The 27,815-nt window shown below is 41.4% G+C and overlaps 2 protein-coding genes across 2 annotated transcripts; both read left to right on the plus strand.

The window, feature by feature from the left end:
• Positions 1-2,411: 2,411 nt before the first annotated feature.
• Positions 2,412-26,932, plus strand: LOC309387780 (disintegrin and metalloproteinase domain-containing protein 20-like; the record flags this gene model as incomplete). The annotated part of the gene is made up of 3 exons (XM_081944587.1): positions 2,412-4,420; positions 20,086-20,281; positions 26,909-26,932. 3 exons carry the CDS (start codon positions 2,412-2,414, stop codon positions 26,930-26,932), a joined length of 2,229 nt encoding a protein of 742 aa, XP_081800713.1.
• On the plus strand, positions 8,070-10,104 carry LOC309384042 (disintegrin and metalloproteinase domain-containing protein 20-like; the record flags this gene model as incomplete). Its single annotated transcript, XM_081937201.1, has 2 exons — positions 8,070-9,924; positions 10,010-10,104. 2 exons carry the CDS (start codon positions 8,070-8,072, stop codon positions 10,102-10,104), a joined length of 1,950 nt encoding a protein of 649 aa, XP_081793327.1.
• Positions 26,933-27,815: the final 883 nt, after the last annotated feature.

Below are 27,815 nucleotides of genomic sequence, written 5' to 3' on the forward strand. Positions count from 1 at the left end.
ACACACACACACACACAGTTTAGCCCCCTAAATCCATGCACAATCACATAGTTCCTTCTTTTTTATAAATAGAACTCAGCTGTGACTGATGGCTGGGCTGGCTTGATGAACACCCTTGCCTTTTTTTTCTCTATGTATTTTCACATTTCTTGCATTTCCCAGGGTGTCATGGTGTACAGTTTAGGTTTGGGTAGTTTTGCCCCAGGAATGATTTTGATGGCATAATTTGTGTCACGGGGGTGGATGTCACCCTCAGCCTTGCTGATCATTTCCAAAAGGTCCTGATATTCTTTGGGGATCTGTTAAGCTTCTAGGGTTGTGTTGCAGGAGGCTGCCAATTGTTCTGGTGGGACCTTTGGGAGGGGGGTTTCCTGTGTGGGCAATGTTTCCATTTGTTGGAGTGGAAGGGGTTGGGGTCCTCTTGCTATCATCAGCCTCTGGATGCTCCTCTTCCATCAGATTATCAGCCCCCACTTGTCTAGCCAAGAGAGCCCCTGTATGACCGTGTCTGTCATCTTAGGGGCTATTATGAATTGGATTGATTCCCAGTGGGTTGCTAGCTCTAGCCTCACTGATTTGATCAGGTGGGTTGTATAGACTCCCCCTAGTAGGGACCCATCGACTTGTTTGAATCTGATCAGGTGGGCTAGTCTCTTCACTCTAATCCCCAATTTCAGGACTGTGGTTAATCAAGAATCTAGTGCAGCCTGAGCCTATTAGGGCTTGAAAAGTACCCCGGGTCTCCATTTTTGGGATTGTGAGGAATATTGTGAGGATAAAGGGGTGCATCCATTCACTCACAATTGGGTCACTTTTATCTTCATCCTTTCTGTCATAGGGATCCAGCAATTGGTCATTATTGGCTGGATTCCCCCACCACTTTGGCTGGGTAGGGGGGTACCCCTACAGCCTGGAGGGCTTTTCAGGATGTGTCAGTGGCATGCCGGGGCCTCGTTCCAGTTGTGTCCTGGGTGGTGGCTCTGGCTTGGGTTTCGGAGTTGGGGTTGCGCATGTTGATGCAATGTTGCCCATCCCTCCACATCTGTAGCATTTCAACTGGCTTTGTGGGAGGGATGGTTTTGGAGGCGGCCATACTGGTGCAGCCTCCCATTGGCCAGATGGTCTCTGGTCTGGTTGTTCTTCCCCTTAGTACCTGATTGCTTCTGCATGTTGTTGATGTGCAATCCACAGTCAACTTTTATGGTTACTCAGAATTCTTCAGAAAGGCTGTTACTTGGGCAATTTGCTTGTCCAGGCTCATTCTGAAAAAGTGAACTAATAGCCACTCCGGCAAAGGGGGCAGCTTCCCCATGAGTCCCCATTCACAGATGTATTCCTTAATAGGTCACACTCTCTGCTTTAGGTTTCAAAGCTCATCCTCCATGTACTCATCCTCCTCCACCTCCTCAAATCTGGCTCTTGTAGGAAGCCTTCGATGTCTTGCAGCTAGGGGGGTCTCCTCTTCTGGAGAGCTGCTAGCCATTCCTTTGCTTCTCCCTCTAGCCCCGAGGTGATGTTATTCACCATGGCTCTCTGTGATGGGTAAAGGTATCCTTAGTGCTCTAAGTGAACTCTAGCAAGTCAAGAAATAGAGCCAGTTGATCTGAGTCTCCATCGAGTTTCCCCCTGAATCGGGGCGATTCGTTCAGCACTACTCTTCCCACATCATGTTGGACCCCATATGCCTGTGCTTGGTGTGTTTGGCAGTTTCCCTCAGCTCTAGTTCATAGAGAGGGATGGTTGTCCATCTTGGGCGGCTTCCCTGTTGTGTGGAGGAGCCACCAGCAGCAGCCTTGCGCTCATTCTCCCTGGTGGGTGGAGAAGGGGGAGTGCATTCCAGTCTGCTTCTTCCTCTTCAAAGTTCTCAGTTGCAACCTCTCTCTTTTTGGGCGGCATGACAGCCCCTCATCACAAAAGGCGTTTCAGTCAAATTTCTCACTCAGCTGTTCTAAAGATCCCAATAATGGTTCCATCAGTGTTTTTGGGAGTCTGGGCTGTTCCCAGTCCCTCACCCATTCCAGACTTCCTATCTTGCTCAGGGGCTTTCCACAGCCCCGTAATCTAGGATGGGGATCTCAACCTCAGCTGCTATACTTTTGTATTCTATAGTTGATTCTTCAAACTCCGCCTACATTCTAAAACCTATTGCATTTTCTGTTGCTATGTACAGAATCCTCAATTTCAAATGTTTAAGTCTGTCTCAACATCTCTCTCTCACACAAACAATTTTAATTCTGCTATTCCCATCTCTATTGAGCTTCCTTTCTTAGAATAGGGTAAGTTTGTACCCTCATTCAATCCCAACATCTCTCTCTCTCTCTCAAAGACAAATAAGCTGAATTCCCATGTGCCCATCCATATTGGGTTTCGTTTTCTAGGATAGGGTCAGTTCCTACCCTTGTTCTGCGAAAATGAGTACTTATCTGTCATGGTTGAGTGTGATGTTGCTTAAGATCATCCAAAATGCAGCTTCTAGACAGGCACCTCCTCAGGGCTTCAGATATGCCTCTTACGACGTGATCATCCCAAGGAAGCTGTCCCCCAAGTATGGGCAAGAAGAACCCCAGGATGTGAGCTACCTCCTGCCCATTGAAGGAAATCCCCATGTGGCATTTCTCAGGCAAAAAAGGAACTTCATCCCTAAGGTCTTTCCTGTCTTCACCTATGATACAGCAGGAGATCTCCAGGTGGATCATCCTTTTATCAAGGATGATTGTTTCTACCATGGATTTATTCAGAGAAAGTCCCCTTCTCGAGTCACCCTCAGTACATGTTCAGGAGGGCTGAGAGGTCTCTTGCAAATGGAAAATAAGACCTATGAAATTGAACCAGTTCAGGAATCTTCTACCTTTCAACACGTGGTGTTTCGGTTAGAAGTAGAGGAATGGGCTCCCCGAATGACTTGTGGAGTAGGAGAGGAACAGCAGAGCCATCAAGAGGACATAATTCCTAAAACAGAGAATCTTGGAAACAAAGAAGTTTTTGGAAAATCCTGGTGGCCACATACGAGATATGTTAAGGTAGCAATTGTGATTGATCATGAACGATATTTGCAGTTTAACAGCAATCAATCTGTTGTTATGATGCGAGTTTTAGATATTGTCCACGCTGCAAATTCATTTTATGATCCACTTTCTGTTCATTTGTCAATAGCAGGATTAATGATCTGGTCACAATACAACCCCATAAACATTACCACTTCATCAGAGCTCACACTTTTTTTTTTTAGTATTTGGAGAAAAACCCAGCTGATTCGCATTTTAGAAAACGATGTTGGTCACTTATTTGCATATAAGTATTTTGGGACAACAGTAGGACTTGCCTATGTTGGAATGATATGTAGCAGTGACTGGGGAAGTGCTATTATATCATATCAAATTTCCAGTTTGTTTTTGATATCTGAAATATTTGCCCATGAACTGGGACACAATCTTGGAATGAAACATGATGAACAATTTTGTCATTGTGGAAAGAGCAAATGCATTATGGCACCATTTGCAACAGAAACTGATAAATTTAGTAACTGCAGTTACAAGGATTATTTCCACTATAGAAACACTGAGTGTTTATTTGTCCCACCGGACACTAGTACAACATTTAAGTTTGAATCCTGTGGTAACAAAAGAGTGGAAAAGGGAGAGCAGTGTGACTGTGGGTCAGAAACAAAATGCAAATCAGATCCCTGCTGCCAAGCTAATTGTATGTTGCGCCCTGCGGCTGTTTGTGCCTTTGGACTGTGCTGTGCTAACTGCCAGTATCGTCAACGTGGAACTGTTTGCAGAGAGAAGATTAGCAGTTGTGATCTCCCTGAATATTGCAATGGGACTTCAGAGCACTGTCCAGAAGATGTGCATGTGCAAGATGGTGCCGTGTGCAATGATGGCGTGTATTGTTATCATGGGAACTGCACGACTCATGATATGCAGTGCAAAATGATATTCGGTAGTGGATCAACAGTCGCATCTGAAGTTTGCTTCAGACAAGTGAATAAAAAGGGTGATCGCTTTGGCAACTGCGGCCTTAAACATGGAATTTACAAGAAATGCGATACTGAGGATAGCCTGTGTGGCCGTATCCAGTGTAAAAGTGAAAAAATTCCTTCTTTGGAGGACCACACTACAATAATTCATACTTCCACTGGAGATAATCAGTGCTGGGGTACTGACTACCACACTGGGATGAAGGTAAATGATATTGGAGCAGTGAGAGATGGTACTCCTTGTGGCAATAGCATGTTATGCATTGAGGGTAGTTGTGTCCCTGTGTCCATTCTGAAATATGACTGTAAAGTCACAATGTGCCACAATCGGGGAGTTTGTAACACTCTCAAACACTGTCACTGTAATGTTGGATGGGCCCCTCCAGACTGTAGATATAAAGGCTATGGAGGTAGCATAGACAGTGGGCCACCTCCAGAACAGTCTGAAGATAATTTGAAAATCTCAGCTGTAACTGGAATACTCAGTGCTTTATGTTTCATAATTGTTTGGGCTTGCTTGGTTATCTGTTTCAAGGATGAACAAAGGAGGCGATCGTGACAATTTAAGGAAAGAATCCATGCTACAAAATCAAAAGATGAAGGATTAGTATTACTCCCCCTTGCTAAGAATCCACAATGAATCCAATATAAGCAAAGGAATGAATAGTCCATTTGAAAAACAAAGAGATTTCAGATTTCAATATTTTAAAGGTGTGCCTGAGACACATACCCTTTTGAAAAATCTGGGTTGTTTGAAGGGGAAGAAACACTCCGATTTAGGCAAAGTAAGTTTTGTGAGGATTAGTTGAGGAAATTTCTGATTTGTAATGAAAAATAAGGCTTGAAAATGAAGTGCCTAAACTTGCTGACTATACAAACAGTACATTGGATGTCAAGAAAGATCAAGAGGCATTGTTGATGATAGAGAATATGGGCTGCCAACATAACACTGCACACCAACTCTTCTCTAACTACATTCTAATAAATTATTGCTGAAATTATTATGGATGTTCAGTATTGTGAAGCCACTCAGTGACTATTGGAGAAAGAGATCTCCAACACGGTCCTCTGTGTTATTCAATTACAACTTTTTCCATTAGTTCTATTAAGATTGATCTGTTTTAAATAAAAAGTTCTTTATGTTTTTACTCCATGGGAAATATTAGCTCTCAGTGCCATCAGTGTACCCAGCTACCAATTCTTCATACATAGCAAAACCACACATGAAACATATGAAAGAGAGGGGGAGAGAGAAGGAGAGAGAGTGTGAGGAAGAAGGAGACGGAGAGGAAGAGAGAGCAAGAACACAACACATTCATATCTGGGATGAGTTTCAATTTTTTTTACCACCGGTTCGGTAGGCGGGGCTAGATGGGGGAGGGCATGTTTCTGAATGGGCATGGCCAACTTGATGTCACTCATGCACAATCAGTCACATGACCACGACCACCAAACCACATCCACTAAAATGGTGGAAAAAAGGTTTTTTTTGGGGGGGGGGCGTGCCAGGCCGTCGCACGAGTTTACTTCTGAAGGGGGAAGACAGGCAGCATTTCCCCCCCTCCCCGGGTGCCTGCAGCCTCAGAGCCTGCAGCATCTCTCGGTCCTTCTCATGAGTGCAAGGCAATTAACCACTTCTCACACTCGTGAGAAGATTTTCTTTTCGCAAGGGCTGGGAGTTGCTCCAAGGCTGCATGCTCTGAAGCTCCGAGGCTGCGAGTGCCCAGGGAGGGGGGGAAATTCTGCCTGTCTGCCCCCTCCCAAAACAACCTCAGAGGTTTTAAACTCGTCTGGAGAGGCAGTTTTTTAAAAAAGAAAACCCTGAAAAACTCGCAAGATCCAGAGCTGCCAGTCTCCGGTAAGATGCGCATCTCATCGCCTGCCCCACCCAATCCCCTGCCTCACCTGCCACCCCCCAAATTGCACACCACTGCAAGTGTCTCTCAGCCATTGTGTGCAGGGAAAAACCTTGGACTGGAAAGCAAGGTCATCCACCGCCTGCTTGCCCAGCGCTTGCTCAGAGACCTCCTACCCACCCACTCACCCTACCCACATCCCCCCTGCCTGTGAATAGCCACTCACCAGATCTTTCTTCTGTTTCCAAACTAAGCCCCAGTTGGTTGGTTAAAGTGCCGGTTTGATCCTAATGCTCCATCACTGGAGGCTTTTAAAAGGGAGAAGTTTTCAGCAGCCAGCTGGCAAAGAAAACTCCCAGTCATAACCAGTGCTGCTGCTGCTGCTCCCATCAACTGGATGGGCAAAGGGAGGGGGCAGCTGTGGCCCCAGTCTGGTACGAGCTGCGGGCCTGGTCTGGGGAGGCAGGGAGTGGCTCCCCCGGGTGGCTGCTGCAATAGCCTTGGGAGGAGTCCCTCTATTGCTACATCTCTGGCATCTGCCTGGATTACAAAGGGTTTATCTGGCTGTTTTAGTACCAGTTCTGCCGAAAACAGTCTTTTAAGCTTTTTGAATGCCCCTTGGCATTCCATTGTCCACTTTTAGGGCTGCCCTGGATTGGTCGTTCTCATACACCTGATAAAGGTGGTGGTTTTTTAAAAAAGGGGGGAAAGAAAACTCCTTTTTATGAATTCAGAATATTTGTGCAGCCTTTTCCCACAACTCATCTCTCCTTAATTAGGTGAAAACCAGTTCTGACAATAATTTGTAAACCCTTCCAAATGAGAAATACCAAAATACTTAATCATTAATACATCATTGTGCACCCTTTAAAAAGCCTTTTACTTCATCAACTCATAGAGAGAAGACTCAAAATCTTCAAATGACTTATCTCGAAAGTTGTTCAAATCAGGTCCCAAAAGGAATTAAAAATAACTCAATACAATACAATAGCAGAGTTGGAAGGGACCTTGAAGGTGTTCTAGTCCAACCCCCTGCCTAGGCAGGAAACCCTATAGCGTTCCAGACAAATGGCTATCCAACATCTTCTTAAAGACTTCCAGTGTTGGGGCATTCACAACTTCTGGAGGCAAGCTGTTCCACTGATTGATTGTTCTAACTGTCAGGAAATTTTTTCTCAGTTCTAAGTTGCTTCTCTCTTTGATTAGTTTCCACTCATTGTTGTTCTACCCTCAGGTGCCTTGGAGAATAGTTTGACTCCCTCTTTTTTGTGGCAACCCCTGAGATATTGGAACACTGCTATCATGTCTCCCCTAGTCCTTCTTTTCATTAAACTAGACATACCCAGTTCCTGCAAACGTTCTTCATATGTTTTAGTCTCCAGTCCCCTAATCATCTTGGCTGCTCTTCTCTGCACTCTTTCTAGGGTCTCCACATCTTTTCTACAGAGTAGCGACCAAAACTGAATGCAGTATTCCAAGTGTGGCCTTACCAAGGCATTATAAAGTGGTATTAACAGTTCATGTGATCTTCTATCTCTCTGCTTATGTAGCCTAGAACTGTGTTGACTTTTTTGGCAGCTGCTGCACACTGCTAGCTCATATTTAAATGGTTGTCCACTAGGACTCCAAGATCCCTCTCACAGTTACTACTATTGAGCAAGGTACCACCTATGCTGCACCTGTGCATTGGACGGTGGACATGTCTACATTTACCAAGAAAAACAAACATTTGCTACAAAAGGCCATCTGTAGAAAGTGCTAGCAACACAAGTCACCCCCTCCCTAAAAAAAAAAGAATCCCAGAATTAGAAAACAAATTCCGTTGATAAAGAAGCCTGACTAGGTCTGCCATTCTTTTCCATGTTTGATCTCCAAGCTCCACCCACATTCCAAAGGAAACCCCATTTACAGTTGCCTGGTATAGAATCCTCTTTGTCTTTGTGGAGGACATTTTGTTTACAGCCTTATAAACCTGTTCCTAGATTCTCATCAGTTGCTGGGAATGTCCTTCTCTGAACTTAAATGTCAGAAAATGTATTTTGTATTTTAAGGGATTCCTTTCTTGGCCAGAGAATATGAATATTCATCTTCCCTGGCTCTTGATGACATTCTTGACGAATTTCCTGACTGAAACTGCCTTTCAGAAACCAACTTGGGGCTTTATTTATGCTTCTTATGAAATAACCATCCCAAGGTCATTAACCTTCAAATTTGGACAACAGAAATCCAAGAATATGACCTATTTGTTTCAAATTGAGGGGAGGAATTTTGTAATTCACCTTAGGCAGAAAAGAGGCTTAATTCCCAAGCATCTGCCAATCTTCACTTATAGTAAGGATGGGGATCTCCAGCTAGATTATCCATTCTTCAGGGATGACTGTTACTACGCTGGCATTGTAGAGGGTGAGCCCTTCTCTCTGGCCATCATCAGCACTTGCTCTGGAGGACTCAGGGGCCTACTGCAATTTAAAAATAAGATTTATGAAATAGAGCCACTTCCAGAATCCGTTACATTTCAACATGTAGTCTTTCGATTAGAACAAAAGATGGGAGTCATTCCAATGATGTGTGGCCTAACACAGGAAGAGCAAAGACATCAAGAAGCCATGATCCAAAATCCTGACAAAAAAACAGACAAAAAAAGTGGTGCAAACTGGTGGTCGCACGAGAGGTATGCAGAGATTGCTATTGTGATTGATCATGAGCGGTTTTTGAAATTTGGCAAAAATGAAACTCTTACTGCTTTAAATATTTTGGATATCTTCTACATTGCAAACATACTGTATGAGCCTCTTTCTGTTCATTTATCAATTCCTGGACTAGAAATATGGTCAGAAAGAAATCTTATATCAATTCATGACGACATCTTTAAAACCCTTGAAGAATTCACTAATTGGAGAAGAGACTCATTACTTGCTCATTTACCAAATGATGCTGGTCACTTATTTATATTTAAGACTTTTGATCGTGTAGTAGGATTAGCATACTTAGGAAAGATTTGTGATGATGACAGTGGATCAGCTGTTGAATCATATGTTACATCCAGTTTGTATCGTATTTCTAACACATTTATCCATGAACTAGGACATAATCTTGGCATGCAACATGATACGAAATACTGTGTGTGTGAACGAGCAAAATGCATTATGGCCCCAGCACAAGTAATAACCGATAAGTTTAGCAACTGCAGTTATATAGATTACTTCAATCAAAGAAATTTGAACTGTTTGTTAATTCCACCAGACCCTAATAAAATATTTAAATTGAAATTCTGTGGCAACAAAGTAGTAGATAATGGAGAGCAATGTGACTGTGGTACCAAAGCTGAATGCAAGTTGGATCCATGTTGTCAATCTAACTGTAAGTTACATTTAGGGGCCACTTGTGCTTTTGGACAGTGTTGTTCCAATTGTCAGTATGAAGTTACTGGAACAGTCTGCCGAAATAAGGTAAGCAGTTGTGATCTCCCCGAGTATTGTAATGGAGTTTCTGAGAGGTGTCCTGAAGATGTTTATGTACAAGATGGTGCCCCATGCAATGATGGTGCATATTGTTATAAGGGGAATTGCAATACTCATGATAGACAATGCAAAGCAATCTTTGGCAGCAAAGCAACAGTTGCTTCAGAAGTTTGCTTTAGAGAAATGAATACTCAAGGTGATCGGTTTGGCAACTGTGGCCTTATACATGGAATTTATAACAAATGTATACCTAAGAATATTCTATGCGGTCGAATCCAGTGTGAAAATGTGGAAAGCTTGCCTTCTTTGGAGAATCACACCACCATAGTTCAAACTTCTAAGGGCAATAAACAATGCTGGGGAACTGATTACCACAGTGGGATGAAGATCATCGATATTGGAGCAGTGAGAGATGGCACTCCTTGTGGCAATGGCATGATGTGTATTAACAGGGTGTGTGTTAATGTGTCCCTCTTGAGATATGATTGTGATGTCACAAAGTGCCATAATCATGGCATATGTAACAATTTGAAGCATTGTCACTGTGAGCAAGGCTGGGCTCCCCCAGACTGCCAAGAGGAAGGCAATGGTGGCAGTATTGACAGTGGCCCACCGCCTGTGTATGTACGTGAGAGACTTCATCCCAAAATGAAAATTATCTTAGCAATTGTATTTCCTCTTTGTGCACTTGTCCTTTCTGGTGCCTGTTTTAGGAACCAAATTGTACATAGAACCAGGGAGCCTGAGGGAAGATTTAGTCAGCAGGAATGAACAGTGGAAAAAAGCTCATAGTAGGTCACGGAAATGAACCAGGGTTCATGAGTCACATCTTTAACAAGATAATATTTGATAATATCGAGCAAAAGAGACTGGTATCTTGTTCAGTAAGCATTGATGTCTGCAGGGATGCCAACAGGGGTCAGATTAATGTCACCAGCATGGTACAGCCATGCTGGCAAAAGAACCATGGTCCTTTTCTATGTGAATTGTGAGCTTGTGTGCATGCCTCAAAGGGGCCTAGCTTGTGGTGGCACATTGCAATGTTGCTTTTGTCATTCTGGGGAAAGCAGCAACTTCCTGTTTCTTGCCATTTAACTTGCCTATGATTTCATTCTCCTTTCAAAGGCCCATTATTTGTAGAATGTTTTGCCCACAGCTTTTGTTCCCAGTTTGGATCCGACTCTCAAAAAAAGGCAGTTAAAATGCATTGGAGTGAAATGCATGTGACTTCAAAGGTAATGTCGCTTGTATGCAGCTAATATGGGCAAGGACATTCACCTATGAAGTTGCATGGAAGATGATGCTATGGCTCTGTACTGCTGCTCTGTACACTATGCTTGAAAATTTCCTCTCTCTGTGTTCAGTCCAATGAGGTGAAGAAGTCCCAACTTTGGTGTGCAAAACTCTCATTGTTTTGTGATGTAACTGCTGGATAAAAATGCAGGAAAGACCAGAGCTGGGGGAGATATGTTTGTTTGTGTTATTATCTTGAGAGTTCAGCAGCCTTGTCTCTGACAGCACATGAATCTTTCTAGGCATACTTCAAAATTCTGTCTCAAGAGGTAAGGCACTATCTTCATGACTTAACATGAAAAGAATTAATACAGAACACTGAGATCCATCATGAAATAATCCCTTTCAATTTATTTTTTGAGATTTTAGAAGTCCTGTCAGATAATTCCTTGTGTGTTGGTGACAGATGACTGAAGGTAAGAATTGATGGGGGAACGGGGAGTTGTACGGAGGAGGGCTATAGATGCACTAGAACTACAGCTTCCAGAATTTCCAAATATCTGAACTCTTAAGGTCAGTATATTTCCAAATTTCTCCTGCAGTTTTCTCAGTCTCATTTTCATCCTGAAAGAGAGACACAGATGGTTAGTCCAGCTAATAATTACTGTGTGTGACTTGGGTGGCCACATAAAGTGTTTAATAAATTTAGTTAATTAATAAATACAGCATCAGAGCATTTGAGAATTAAACTTAGATATTTTGGAGAAGCAACATCCAAAGTACCACTTTAGGAAAGTTATTTTTCAGGGAATTCAATCAATTGTGCTATGTTTTAGCCTGTAGATTTTGTCTCAAATGGACATGAATGATTAAAAGCCAGATGAAGTCCAGCAAAGGAATAGGAGCATAACAAGAATTCTTGTATTCTTAATGAATTCATTTAATCCTGTTTTGAAGCAAATTGATTTGAATTCATCATCTTCCAGATAGGTTAGAGATCGGAATATAGTTAAATGTAAGATTTTGTACTTCAAACATTCACCTAAGATGCAACCCACACATTTAACCCAATGCCTCACATTTCTCTGAATGATGGAACATGACAGCATGTGCTCAGTAACCTAGGGAATAATAACCTAGGGAATAATAACGTATCACCACTTCAGTTCCTTCCCAAGAATGTGTGTTGTAAACAAGGTCAGTTTTTCAGTACCTGTTGTTTTTCTGTTTTCATTTTAAAGATGCAGAAATTTTGAGGGATCTATTACTGTACTTTGTAATAGTGTTAATTACATATTTATAATTATCTATGAATTGTAATGCAAAACTTTCTCCTAAGTAAATATTTCCTGTTGCCTTCTTGTACAAGTCTGTTTCATATTTTAATATGTCATTTCTATATTTCTTTCTTAAAAGTAATTAGTTTGCACCAGTGACGTGCGGTGAGGTTTATGGCTGGTGAGGCTGGTGACGTCATCAGGAAGGCGGGGAATGGGACCACGTGTGCTGGAGGCTGAGGCTGCCTCATCCTCCAGCACATGTGATCCCATTCCCCGCCTTCCTGAGCACGCTGCGCCGGCTCGCGCTCCACGATCCCCAACAGCAGCTGCTTTTCAGTGCTTTTCTGTGCGTCTGGCGTTTAGGACATCCAGCTATCTACCTAAATGCCAGATGCACAGAAAAGCACTGAAAAGCACTTCGCCTCCAAGCCACTTTGTCTTGATGATGTCGCTGACGTCACTGCTGGGTGCGGCCGGACGGAGGTAACCAGAGTGGCACCGAGGGGTCCAGGCGGACAAAAGAGCGAGCGAGCGAGCGATGGAGGATCAGGCAGCCTGATCCTCAGTCGCTTGTCCGCTGGACTGCCTCGGCGCCACTTTGGCTACCTCCGTCCTTCCGCGCATGGCAACTGCGGCGACATCATCAAGCCCCTGCCACTTCTCGACGTCTATTGCAGTCGCGAGGAGCGCGCAAAGTACATCGGAGGCAGGAAGGTTATTGGCGCTTCCGAGAACCCTCCTGCCTCCGCCGGTTGCCCAGCTGGCACCGTCCCGCGCGCGCTTCTCCTCCTCCCTCCTCTTCCTCTTATATATATGAAACTCCCTCGTGGATATTATTATTATATATTATTATTTCAGGATGAGAGGTGAGGCTCTGCCTCCCCTGCCTCCCCTGACCGCACGTCCCTGGTTTGCACAGATTAAGGATTTTTTTTTCAATTTCTGCTGTATTTCTTTATACTTGATACTTTTGCTTTTGTTGCATAAGAACAGGTTTTGAACAGGTTTTATCACAAAGTCTTACTGAACTTTGAGCTCTAGTTGTAAGTCCTTTCCTTCAGCACTGATGTGACTTCAAATAGTTGTTGAATGAATGAATTTATTTCCACTATAGAAACACTGGCTGTTTATTTGTCCCACCAGACACTAGTACAAAATGTAGTTTAAATCCTGCACTGTCTCTTTCTATCTTCTCAAGTGTTTCATGCAAGTCACAGAATGTATTTTTCCACATGGAGCTTTCTTGAAATTCAATAGCTCCATTTCCAGATTTCCTAAATCTAACCAGTGTAAACATATAAGATCAAGTTCTTTAAATTTGGCTTTATCTGGAGAAGTAAGAAAATACAGCATTGTCTCCATCTTACAGAACTGTAAAAATCTGTTAACAAAATTCACCTTTGCAGCTGCTACAGTGCTAGAAAATTCCTTATTGATTTCCTGATGGTTTGTAGGATTGTCTGCAAATGTTGTAGAATTTTCTAAATGCATTTTCAAAATCTTCCAGTTTTCTCTCAAATGTTTTGATATCACAAAAGATCCTTTCTGCTGTTTCCCCAAAATGTTTTAATTGTTTGTTCGGTACATTGAAGTGTACTGTAAAATCTGTAAAAAATGTGGGGTTGGTAACCAGGCCATATCAGTGAGCTGTGGATATTCCTGCCCTTTTTCATCCATAAACAGCCTAATTTCATCCAAGCAGGCTACAAAACTCTCCAGGACTCATCCTCTACTCAGCCACCAGACATTATTGTACATAAGTAAACAATTATACTGTGCCTGAACTTTCTCAAGGAGTTCTTTAAACTGTCGATAATTCACAGCACGGGCCATGATGAAATTCACCATTTTTGTGACATTTTTGAGGACATCTTTAATTTTTTTGCTGCTTTCCCTGGCACAAAGAGCTTCTCTAATGCAATACAATAATACAATGGAACAGAATGACTATGCTTTATTTCTTTAACAAACAACTGTATGAAACCAGATGTTACCCCCACTATAGACGGTGCTCCATCACTAGTAATTGAAACCACTTTTTCTGGTCTTATGTCTTGTGACACAAAAGCCTCCATCATAGCATTGTAGATATCTATGCCTTGTGTTCTTTCAGGCAAAGACACCAGTTTCACCAGCTCTTCTCTCATGATGTCACCAACAGCATAATGCAAAAATACTGCTAGCCTTGCATGATTATTTGCATCAGTGCTTTCATCCAAGCTCATGGAATAACAGGCTGCCTTTTCTAAGTCAGAGGTGAGTTGCTGACTAACATCAGTTGCCATGCGCTGGATTTGATCTTTAACAGTATTTCTGCTAAATAGAACCTCAGAGATGCACTTCATAATTTTATCCTTGCTTGGGAAATCCTGAAAAAGAGAATCACTTCCAGACAACATGGCCGTTTTGATAATATACCCATCAGAGAGGGGCCATGTTCTGCTTAGGCACAGTGAAATTTGAAAACTGGCAATTGTCAGATGGTTTGTTCTGGACAGGTAATTTGAAAAACGAAGAGTCTGGGAATGAAAGTTCCTCGCTTTTCTTTCAATAAACTCTTTTCTTTCAATTGCACCAAGTTTAGCAACACTTTTGTGGTTGGTGTCAAAGTGCTGACACGTGATGTGCGACACACAACATTTTCATTGCACAAAGTACGTAATGCTTTCCCACTGCATTCAATCACTCCAAATGACTCTGTCCAGGCCTCTTGGAATGATTGTCTACTATCTGATTTTGCGTTTTTTGCTGCACTCATTTTCAGATATTCAAGACTTGGAATGTACAAAAACAATTTTTTAAAAAATAAAATGAGGCATCCAATACAAAGAACAGACATCTATACAAAATTTATGGGACACCATGAAAGCTTATTCCCGTGGAATTATTATAGTGTATTCAGCAAAAAGAAACAAAGAAAAATGGGCACAACAGAAGATATTAGAGAAGGAAATTAAAAATTTAGAAATAGAATTACAAAATAAGCCACAAAGTGACAAAATTAGAAAGAATTGGATGTTAGCAAAACATAAATTAAATATATTAGACCAGGAAGAAATGGTAAAGGGCCTTAAACTAACCAAAACAAAACTTCTTTGAGCAAGCAAATAAACCGGGAAGGTGGCTGTCATATAGATTGAGAAAAGAAAGAGAAAAAAGGTTAGTATATCAACTTCAAGAGGAAACTGGTGAACTACAACATACAATGGAAGGGAAGAAAAATATTGCATACAAATATTTTGAGAATCTGTATACAGGGGAACAAGTAGATGGAAAATAAATAAATAAATATCTAAATGGAGAAGAAACCCCATAAATAACAGAAGATATGAAAGAAATGTTGTCAAAAAAAATAACAAAACTAGAATTGAAACAGACGATTCAGAAACAGAAAAATAATAAAACATCAGGCCCAGATGGATTCCCAGCAGAATGGTACAAAATAATAGATGAATTGAATGAATCGATAGAACCCTTGATGTTGGAGATGTATAACGAGGCACCGATGAAAGCAAAAACACCGGATTCATGGAGGGAGCACATATTACATTAATATTTAAAGAAGGTGCAGATAAAAAACAGATTCAAAACTATCGGCCAATCTCATTGTTAAATGCCGACTATAAAATATTCACAACAATAATAGCGGAGAGATTGAAAAAACTATTAAATGACTATATACATCCAGACCAAAATGGATTTCTCCCAACAAGACAAATCAGGAATAACACTAGAATAATAGTAAATATTTTAGAGTACTATGAGGTGCATCCAGAGAAACAAGTGGCACTTGTCTTTCTGGATGCACAGAAGGCATTTGACAATTTAAATTGGGAATTCATGATACAACAAATTAAGAATATGAAATTAGGGGATCAATTTGAAAGATTAATAGAAACGATATACTCCACCCAAAGGGCAAATATATTATTAAATGGGGAAAGTACAGAGACCTTTAAAATAAGGAAAGGAGTAAGGCAGGGTTGCCCACTATCACCTCTGCTTTTTATCCTGACACTTGAAAGTCTTTTAATAAAAATTACACAAAATTTGGAGATAAGAGGAACTAAAATTTAAAAAGAGGAGTATAAAATTCAGGCCTTTGCAGATGATTTGGTATTCATTATAGAAGACCCACTAGAAACAGGAAATAGCATAATGCGAGAATTAGGAAAATATGGAGATGTAGCAGGGTTAAAGATTAATAGAGAATCTTTTCTCTATTAATCTCTATTTAACTAAAATATATAACTAAAAATTTGAAGGAAGAACAAAATAAAGAATTAGAAAGAATAATAGGATTGCAAGTGACAAAGAAAGTTAAATATCTTGGAATGTGGCTAACTGCAAAGTGCTCAACTATAAAAGAAAATAATTATACAAAATTAGTGCAACAAATAAAAAAAGATCTAGAATTATGGGGGAAACTACAACTATCTTTATTAGGGAAAACAGCAGCGATAAAAATGATTGTACTACCGAGAATATTAAACTTATTTCAAACAGTCCCCATAAAATTAGGATTTTTTTTTTACTGAATTGAATAAGATTATATTAAAATTTATATGGCAAGGGAAGAAAGCCAGGATAAAGTTGAAAGCTCTACAGGATGACAGAAGCAGAGGTGGTATGGGACTCCCTGACTGGGAGCTTTATTACAAAGCAGCAGCACTAACATGGATCAGGGATTGGATAAATTTAAAAAAATAAAAGAATACTAACATTAGATGGCCACAATTTGCAAACGGGATGGCATTTTTTCCTATGGGAAGAGAGTAAAAAGAAACAAAAATACTTTCACAGACACTATATTAGAGATGCACTGATACAGGTCTGGAATAAAATTAGAGAAAAACAATACATGAAAATACCGACATGGCTTTCCACTATGGAAGCCATGAAACACCCAATATGCTAGATCTATCAAAAATGGTTAGATATAGTGAAATTTTAGACAGCCAAGGGAATTTGAAAACAAATCAAGAATTAAAGGAGCAAAATATAAATATAGATTGGTGGCCATATCTCCAACTACAATCAAGATACAAAAAAGATGTAAAAGAATATGGAATATACACAATAGATAAAATTTTAATTGGCCCAGAAAATAAACTCATAATGAAAATTTACAAATACAATAGAAGTAACATTAGAAGAAGAAAAAGCTAAAGGTTGCATGATAGTGTGGGCCAAAAACTTTGCTTACAACATAGATCTAGTGGATTGGGAAAGAATTTGGAAAACAAATTATAAACTAACACGATCAGCAGCACTTAAAGAAAATATGTACAAAATGTTTTATCGTTGGCATTTACCACCAACAAGATTGGCTAAAATGTACCAAAAGATGAAGCCGACCTGCTGGAAGTGTAAAAAAGTACAAGGGACTTTCTATCACATATGGTGGACCTGCCCAGACAATAGAACGTGTTTTGTCCTCCTTTTCACTGTAAAAAAGTTGGTCACCTTACCAGAAACACAAAAATATTGGACAAAAATCTGGAAATGGGTGCAAGAAATTACAGGAGAACAGATAAAATACAAACCCAAAATCTTTCTGCTGGGAATAATCAAAGGGAAATATACAAAGAAAATTAAGTACATATTAACACATCTGCTAACTACAGCTAGAATAGCATTTGCCCAATGCTGGAAACAAAACAATACCCCTTTGGACGAATTAGTGATTAAAAAAACTTTGGTTTGGGCAGAGACGGACAAATTAACACTGAAATTAAAATATAAAGAAGAGTCGGAATATTATGAAATTTGGAACAATTGGTACAAATGGCTGCAAAACAAGAAAATAAATTAAGCCAAAAAACGATATATATAAATATATATAGAACTGTGTATAAAGGTGTGTAAATATAGAAGCGAAATATTATATACATGTACAGATATTATGACATAACAATGTTGATATAATGACTGTAATGTGTTGTAGAAGGGAAAAAATAATTTAAAAATCTGCTAAAACAATACTAAAGAAATTCCCTGAATCAACCAATCTACAGCAGTGATTCCCAGCTGGGGGTTCTTTTGAATTTGCTGAGTGGGAGAAAGAAATTTCACAGAAGAGGAGATGGAGAGGATAGTGGGATAGTTTGTCTGGGGAAATTCACACCCACTCCCAGACCCCTTTGGGATCAAGCAAAACGCCTGCAGCCCTCCCCTGTATCCTCAGGCATTGGAGCATGGGGAGGGGGTTGCCTTTCAAGGAGCCACAAGGGGGCTGAGAGCTGGTTTCTGTCCACAAGTAAGATTTGATCCAACATGAAGGTCTTTTATTTGCTCCCTGTACTCCTTGTCTTTGCATTTTTACCAGCCTTTTAATTCCAGAAATCAGGCTCTGGATTAAATGGTACTCTAGGCAAAAGATGGAGAAGAGTATCTTGCTTTTAGACATGATAATAGCTGTCTGCCATGCCTATCTGCTGGAAGCTCCTCTGGGGGAAGGAAAAGAAGAGTGAGAAGCCAGGACAGGGAGGAGACGACCAGGAAAGGGAGAGAGAGCGGGAGAAAGAAAGACTGGGAGGAAGGAGGGAGGGCTGAAGGGTGCATGTGGGGCTCGTTTGTGAATATTAACATGGGTGCTCTGAGCAGAGACAGACATCTCAGAGCCGCTGAAGCAACCCCCCCCCTCTTCCCTCCGGGCAAATGAGGTGTTCCCTTGTTAAAACTTTCAACGACCCAGCAGCTGCATGGAAGCCCAGTGTCGGGAAATCCCTCCTTGCTCGGTCCTCTACAGAGCAGGAGCCTCCCACCTGCACTACTGAAGTGTGAGGCGGAGGGAAATAGAGGCTATGGAGATAGTATAGACCAGTGATGGCGAACCTTTTTCGCCTCGGGTGCCAAAAGCACATGCGTGCGCGCTATCACACGAACTCGAGTGCCCACCCACATAACTTAATGCCCCCCCTCACCTGTGTGGACCATGCATTTTTGCATAAGGCTTCCTCGCCACTCTTTGCTCTGGCTGCTTCCCCTTGGCTAACACTCAGTGAGGGGAGAAGTCGCTCTGCCACAAACGGGCAGAGATTGGGGTGGGGGTGGGGGGGATGCTCAAGTGTGCTCCTGTGTCAAAAAACCTTCCCTTTTTATTCTCCTGTGTAAAGATTGGGCCCCTTTTACTATGGCAGGTGTGAGTCCAGTTGCTAAATTCCCCCCTTCTATTAAAGAGGATCCTGGGCACTACAGTCAATTGGCCTAATGAGGAAGGGAGCTGCTGGCACAGGGGAAGACAAGCGGCAAGGAAAAAAGAAAAAGCAGCTTTTTTCCCTCAAGGTGGCTGCTCTGTTTCCCCCCTCCCCTGTCCTAGCACAGAGGATCCTGCCTGGTTGCTGCAATCCAAAGGGGAATGAAGAAGAGAGCTATCTGCATGAGGGAAAGACAAGCAGCAAGGAAATAAGAAAAAGTAGCTTTTTCCCCTCAAGGTGGCTGCTCCGTTGCCCTTTTCTGCATTTCAGCACCACTTCATGGAGCCTGCCCCACCCACCATCGCCCAGATCCTCGCTTCTCCCAAGCATTTCTTTGCCTATTTAATTTCCCCTCCGTAGCATTTTTCCATCATTTTTCTTGCCGTTTTGGACAGGAAAACAAAGTTTGTGGGACTAAAAAAAACCCCTTCAATCAATCAATTCCAACTTTGCGAGATCTCTCTCCCCCCAAAGTTGTAATTGATTGATTGAAGTTTTTTTTTTAGTCCCACAAACTTTGTTTCTCTGCATGGCAGAGACGCAATGGAGCTGGAAATCAGGTAGGCAAAGAAATGGTTGGGAGAAACGAGAACCTGGGCGATGGTGGGTGGGGCAACCTCGATGGCGTAGCACTGAAATGGAGAAACCGGCAACAGAGCAGCCAAGTTGAGTGAAAGAAGCCTCTTTTCTTCTTTCCTTGCCGCTTGTCTTACCCCCGTGCTGGGAGCTCTCTCCTCATTTCCCTTTGGATTCCAGCGATCGGGCAGGATCCTTTTTAGTAGCATGGGAGAAAGTTGGGGACAGAGCAGCCAGCATGAGTGAAAGAAGCCTCTTTCCTTGCCGCTTGTCTTTCCCCCGTTCCGGCAGCTGTCTCCTCATTTCTAGTTTGCATTGGGCTCTTTTTCGCCCTTTGGAGGCTTCAGGGAATCCTCCGGAGATTTAAAAAAAACTATCGAAAATCAGCTGGTCAGCAGACGCATGCGCACTGGAGCTGACAGGGCAATGCCTTGCGTGCCATCAGAAATGGCTCCACGTGCCACCTGTGTGCCATAGGTTCGCCATCACGGGTATAGACAGTGGGCCACTTACACTGACAGTACAGTCTAAAGCTAATATGAAAACCTCATGTGTTGCTAGCATACTCTTTGTTCTTTGTTTCACAATCGTTTGTGCTGGCCTGGTTATCTGGTTCAAGGAACGGCTGAGAGACCAGTTTGGAAAATTTCAAGGAAGAGTCCATGCTAGGAAGTCAAAAGATGAAAGGAACACCAGTGTGACTTACCCTTGCTTAATCACAGGAATTAACAGTGCATTTGAAGAAAAAAAAAGGCATCTCCAATTTCAATTTGTTAAATTAAAATTGTTTTCATTTTGTAGCTTAAAACTCCAAATTTTGCTCACTATTAATCATAATAATACATTTAAATATGTCTAATCAGAGTCTTCCACCTAACTTTAGGATGTGTATTAATATAGTAAAGTATATATATATATGTATTTGTGTTACAACCCCTGGTATGACTAAATATGGGAGGAAGGTCACTACTCCCTCTTTCTGTCCTTCGGCTTATCACAGAAGACCATGCAGGCAGAAAACCATATTTTTATTTTTACTGTTGCCTTTTTATATTTGTGTTGTATTTGTACTGATAAATAAATAAAGGGAGACTAGTATAGATCTATTTCGAGCTAATTAGCTCTCATCAGCTAGCCATACCCTTACTGGGATTTGAACCCGGGCTGTATATATCTTAGGCATATATATATATGCTGGCTTTGTTGTATTCGGGTCTTTTCCCGTGTAAGGTTGAGATTGATTCGGAAAAGACCCGAATACAACAAAACCAGCATACCTACACCCGTGAAAATCTACGAAAACAAATATATATATATATATATATATATATATATATATATATATATATATGTGTGTGTGTGTGTGTGTGTGTGTGTGTGTGTGTGTGTGTGTGTGTGTGTGTGTGTGTGTGTGTGTGTGTGTGTGTTGATAAATATATGTGCTAATATGTAATACAGCCCAGGTTCGAATCGCAGTAAGGGTATGGCTAGCTGATGAGAGCTATAGCTTGAAATGGATCTATACTAGTCAGCACAAATACAACACAAATATAAAAAGGCAACATTAAAAATAAAAATATGGTTTTCTGCCTGCATGGTTTTCTGTGATGAGCCGAAGGACAGAAAGAGGGAGTAGTGAGCTTCCTCCCATATTTGGGCATACCAGGGGTTGTAACACAAATACATACATACATACATACATACATACATACATACATACATACATACATACATACAACTATTTTTCCAAATTACATTTCTATTTCTTTTTACTAATTTTTAATATTACTCCAGAAAAAAATCAATTCTTAATAAAGTTTGATTAATCCCAAAATTATTCCTCCAAGTACCCTTCCTTTCGACTTTTTAAATGCTATAACTTTGTGTTTTTTGGTCTTTATGTTTTCCAATTTCTACCTTCCCAATTAAAGCCTTATCTATCAATTCTTCTTCTATTTTTCTTCTTTTGCTTCATAAAATTATCTGTTATGTGATGTTGATTTTTCAAGTCCAACTTAGACCACTGGATTTCTTCAAATCTTTTTTCAATCCACTTTTCAGTATGCAGTTCCAATAAAGTTTTAATGTTTAGTAAGGTGACCAACTTTTTTACAATGAAAAGGAGGACAAAACACGTTCTATTGTCCAAAATGCTAAGGTGACCAACTTTTTTACAATGAAAAGGAGGACAAATAAATTGGAAAAAATATATCGTAAATAAAAGAAATATTTTATTCATTGCAACAATAATACACTAAAATATGATATATGCATAATAAAAACATTTGCAACATTTTATATTGTAATTATGCTTACATGCCTGTTAATTATTATTTAAATGAGTACTTTTCCATTGAATTAATATTTTTTGTCAATGTATCATCTTCTAACAATATATTGGAAATATCTGAACAAGAAATATCCTTCATATTGAATTTTACGCCAAGTGCTGCAGCTAGAGTATCAACATTCAATCTCGATTTCTCACTTGTCGAAAAATCATTGGCAATTGAAAAAAACTCTTTCAACTGCTGCATTACTTCCAGGGCAGCACAACGTAAATTGGACAAGTATACATAAATGTTCACATGGAATATATTCATTTTTGAAATGGCTGAAAATATCCACCCATCTTTTATCAATTTCAACATGTTGATTTTTCCATTGTATTAATTTTTCAGAATTTAAATATACATTCAGTCTTCTAATTTCTTCAAAGAGACAATTGTCGTCTATTTTAATGTCTAGCATTTCTTTAGATAAAAATTCAACACAAGATTCAATATCTGTTCAATATACTTGCAATGAAGTAAAAAAAACACCATTAAAAACTGTTTAATAAAATACGTCACATAACGCACAACAGATTAGCCTTCAAATATCAAAAAGGAGGACATGTAGGAGGACACTTTTCGAGGGAGGACAGAACTTACAAAAGAAGGACTGTCCTCCCTAAAGGAGGACGGTTGATCACCTTATGTTTAGTGTTTCTGCTTTCTGTCCCTTCGGGGAGAGGGGGCGGTCTATAAATCAAATAAAATTGAAATTGAAATTGCTTTATAAATCTTCATAAAGTTCAATAGATATTTTCCAGCATTATCTATTATCAAATCGCCTGTTAAGATAAAGTCAAGATCAAGTAGCTTCCAGGTGGTGTTTACTTTCTCTCATCACTGTGCTTTAAATTCTATGTGTTACAGTAATATTATTTTCCCAGTAGATGACTACCCTGTTCCTTATTCCAATGTTCAACCAAGTGCAAAAGTCAAAAACAGCTGATAATCATCCAGTCAGCGGGGTTAGAGATTGGATTTTAAAAAGCAATCTCTCCCAATAGTCACTTTTCACAATGTTTTTGGCTTTTCCTAGTTCTCTACATTTTAAATCATCCTTTAGGTTTTTCTTTTGCTTCTCAGTCAAATCTTTTATCTTCCTCCATAAATCCAATTACAGCTTTTTAAATATTTGGAGCTCATTTTTTGAAGCTTTTAACTTATGTTAAATCATTAAGATAGAAGTTGGAAATTTTCTCACCCAGTTTCACTGCTCTGTCCACACAACACTCCAGCTTAGTGCCTTAGTGACCCAGTTGTCCCAGCTTGTGACTGACCAAAAATGGTCATCGTCCCTGCTGCTGTTCAGGAGAGCTTTCTTCAGATCAGCGAGCCACATCCAAAACATACTCAAACTCATCACACAGTCATAAGGAGAGCCCCAGTGTGGCTTCCTCCCTTCCTCCCTCTTAAGGTTAAGACCTTAATGTCTTAACTGGACAACTCTCCCTTTTGCTTCCAAGGCTGGCCAACTGTGCTTATGTTAATCAGAAAGTTAGATGACTAACAAAGAAGAAAATCCAGCAGTGAGTCAACAACTCATGCAGCAAATGTTCTTACACAAAGGTTCCTAGGGTGTATGTGCACAAGCACTTTTGTTTTAGACCCATGTCTATCCTGGCTTGTGAAAGCTTCCTGAAAGATGAAATGTGGGTGGATTCTGGCAGTGATTAATACTTTCTTATGGGATGGATAGTGCCCCCATTTTAATAGGCTGTGGTCCACCCCCTTCTTAAAACTCATCGCTGGATTCACCCTATTGGATAATTTCTGACCTGTCTCCAATTTTCCCTTTTTGGGGATGGTTGTAGACAATGTAGTTGTATAGCAGCTCCAGGAGATTTTGGGTGAAATGGATTGTCGAGACCTCTACCAGTCAGGATTCAGGCCTGGATATGGGACAGAAATGCCACTGTTCTCATATTTTGATGGTTTCTGGCAGGAGTGGGATGGGAATTGTGCTTCCATCCTTGCTCTACTTGATCTCGTGACTGCTGTCGATACCATGGAGTGGAGTGGCTTAGGGGTTTTGGAGTTAGGGGTTTTGTGCTATCATTCATCAACATGGACTGAGATATCATCAATATGTTGATGATACTCAGCTATATGTTTCTACCGGTGGTGAGTTAAGTGATGCAGTGATGTCCTTCGAATAGTACCTGGAGGCTGTAGGGGCTGGATGGGGAGCAACAGGTTGAAACTGAACCCTGGAAAGATCATTTGACTGTGGGTTTAGGGCACTTTGGTCCATGGACAGTTACCATTTATGGTCTAGGTTTGGGGAGAAGGACATTTGGACAACTACAAGCTGTGCACCAATTACACCCTGTCCTGGACCAACAATCCCTATTCAATCATGCCTTAGTCACTTGTCTTGAAAATTGCAATTCGCTCTACATGGAGCTGCCCTTGAAAGCCCTCCAGAAGCTCTAGTTGATTCAAAATGAAGTGGCCCACATGATTTTATGTAGATCTCTACATGCACATGTATCACATCTCCCACAGGAGCTGCATTGTTAACCAACTTGACTCCAGGTTCAATTCAAGGTGCTGGTTGATACCTTTAAAGCCCCCCTATCACTACAAGGTCTTGGGGCTCATGGGGTAGTGGCCTCAGTATTGACCTGACCACAAGTTTTAAGAGGCTGCTATGGAATACCGGGTGTATCTTCGATAGCAGTCAGGGAAATTATAATTGCACTGTGACCGGGTTGATAATCTTCACTATGGGGAATGGCCCCTGAACTTGGATCCCAACTTTGGACAAAGTTCAGGCCACACACTAGTTTGAACGAAGTTAGTCCCATGCTACTGTGAACAGCATTATTATATGTGATCTCAGTGAAAGGCAGGAGGTTTGGACTGCTGATAGTTTGCATGACATCTCAGGTATTGCTCTACCATGGCGTTCAGACATTCTTCCCATTAGTTCTTCCCATTAGCTGGACATTCTTCCCATTACCTGCATGAAAAGCTGAGCTAAGCCACTGGGACACCCCTATGGACCGCAGAAACTCCCTCCAGAACAACCATGAACTGGACCTCTCTGTCTGAGATGATTCCTCGTGGCAGGCCATGCAGGTAGTAGATGTGCTTCAGGAACAGTTTGGTTAGGTGGTGGATTGAGGGTAGTCTGCTGCAGGGTATGAAGTGTGCCTGCTTGGAGAATAAGTCTATCACAGTCCAGATCACAGTGTTCCCACCACCACCACCAACACTCTTTGCCACTCCACTATCAAGTCCACTGCAATTTCCTCCCATGGCCTCGTTGGCTCTGCCACTGGTTGTAGCAGTGTGTGTGTGGGGGGGTTCTTGTTCCTGTCAGCGTTCCAAATATCATCCAGAATTAAATCAGAGTTCAAGCCATAGCTTTCATCAATATTCCAATTTAATAAGAGAGACATGCTGGTACATCTGTGGAAAACCCAAATCTGAAAGCTTCCTTTGTTTCCCACCCAGTTGAAAGTTCATCCTCTTCCCTCATGCCCACAAGTCCATCACATGGTCCAATCTTCCACTGCCATGCTAGCATTTCCACCCATCTGCCCATTTCCACCCAGAGGTGCAGAGAGAAAGAATGACCTTCGGCTTCTAGAAACGAATGTTTTATTTTGACAACAACACATTCTACTCCTTATTATTCCCCCTCCAAATTCTCCACTAATGAAACAGCATAGTAAAATAATAGAGAGTGTGGCAGGCCAAAAATCCTAAAAGGAATATGACTGCAGGCCTGACAGTTGCTTTTTCATTGTGGTACAAATGGTGCAAATTTTCACATAACTGTCCACATCTTTCTTCATGCCAGACCACCAGAGTTGCCCCTGCACTAAATGTAAAGTCTTTAGGGACCAAAGATGGCCCGCCAATTTGATGTTGTGGTTCTTCCTCTGCGTAGGGACTCTGGGATGTAGAGTTTCATCTCCTTGTATTCTAGGTTCTCCCTTTTTGTCAAGATATGTTGGTTGTCATGGAAGTAGGGGTCTGCTAGCAGTTCGATTTTGAGTTCCATGGTTAGATCGCTTGCTGTTCAGTCTTGCCAGTCATGGTGTTGTCATCTGGTGATCACTTGGGCTTCTGTTTCAGTAGGGGGATGATGGATACCTACACCCATTCGCATTTCTACTGGGGCCTGCAGGAGAGGGCATCAGCTAGGAAAGCCAACACAGTTCTAGGCTGCATAAATAGAGGGATAGAATGAAGATCACGTGAAGTGTTAATACCACTTTATAATGCCTTGGTAAGGCCACACTTGGAATACTGCATTCAGTTCTGGTCGCCACGATGTAAAAAAGATGTGGAAACTCTAGAAAGAGTGCAGAGAAGAGCAACAAAGAGGATTAGGGGACTGGAGACTAAAACATATGAAGAATGGTTGCAGGAACTGGGTATGTTTAGCTTAAGAGAAAGAAGGACTAGGGGAGGCATGACAGCATTGTTCCAATATCTCAGGGGTTACCACAAAGAAGAGGGAGTCAAACTATTCTCCAAGGCACCTGAGGGTAGAACAAGAAGCAATGGGTGGAAACTAATCAAGGAGAGAAGCAACTTAGAACTGAGGAGAAATTTCCTGACAGTTAGAACATTTAATCAGTGGAACAGCTTGCCTCCAGAAGTTGTGAATGCCCCAACGCTGGAAGTCTTTAAGAAGATGTTGGATAGCCATCTGTCTGAAACGGTATAGGGTTTCCTGCCTAGGCAGGGGGTTGGACTAGAAGACCTCCAAGGTCCCTTCCACCTCTACTATTGTATTGTATTGTATTCTATAAATTCCTCCCCCTGGGATGTGTTTTAGCATGAAATTGAAACGGTTGAGGTATTGAGCCCAACGGACTTGTTTGGCCAATTGTTTTCATGGGGTTCTAAGGGACTCCAGATTTTTGTGGTCAGTCCAGACTTCAAATGTTTTCTCTCCTCCCGCCCCACTTCCAGCACGTGGCACCAGGTTAGCAGTGCCCATCTTACAGCAAAAACCTCTTTTTCCCTTGCAGCCCAATGCCTCTCTGGGTCCATAAGTTTGTGGGAGGTGCAGGGCTGTAATTTTCCTTGGCTATTTCTTTGGAGTAGCACTGCTCCCACTGCCATGTCACTGGCATCTGCTTGGATAATGAAGGGTTGTTCGGGATCAGAAGGTTTCAGCAGCGGTTCCTTTGAAAAAAAGTTATTTTAGTGTTTTGAATGCCTTTTTGCAGATCCCACTGTAGGGATTGTCCCAGGCAGGGCTTCCTCCCTGGGCTCCATGTCTTTAGGAGGTCTGTCATGGGTTTGGCAATCTTTGCAAAGGAGAGGAATGAATTGCATGTAAAAGTTTGTGAAACCTAGGAAGCTTTGTAGCTGTCTGTAGGTGCGAGGGGGCTGCTAGTCTAGGATGGCTTGTACTTTGGCTGGGCCCATCTCTATGCATTTGACACATGGTAGCCCAGATCGTCTAGCTGTGCATGGTGAAATTCACATTTTGACAGCTTGATGTACAGGTTTGCCGCCAGAAGCTTTTGCAGTACCTGGTGGACTACGGGTATGTTGTCGTCCATTGTCTCAATGTAGATGAGGATGTCGTTCAGGTAGACAAGGATCCCCTTATAGAGGTGCTCATGCAGCACCTTGTCTATTAACTGCATCAACACCGCTGGGATCCCCTGCAATCCGAAAGGCATTACTTTGAATTGGAAGCTCCCTAGGGGGCAGTTGCATGTTGTTTTCCATTCATCTCCCTGCCTGATGTGGACTCAGTAGTGTGCTTCTCTGAGGTCTAATTTAGTAAAGATTTTTCCCTTGGGTAGGTGAGGCAGCATGTCCTTCATGAGATGGAGGGGATATAGTTTGTGTACACACACACACACACACAGTTTAGCCCCCTAAATCCATGCACAATCACATAGTTCCTTCTTTTTTATAAAT

The sequence above is a fragment of the Natrix helvetica genome (genome assembly GCF_964273705.1).
Source record: "Natrix helvetica genome assembly, chromosome: 1".
In the NCBI taxonomy this organism is placed as follows: domain Eukaryota; kingdom Metazoa; phylum Chordata; class Lepidosauria; order Squamata; family Natricidae; genus Natrix; species Natrix helvetica.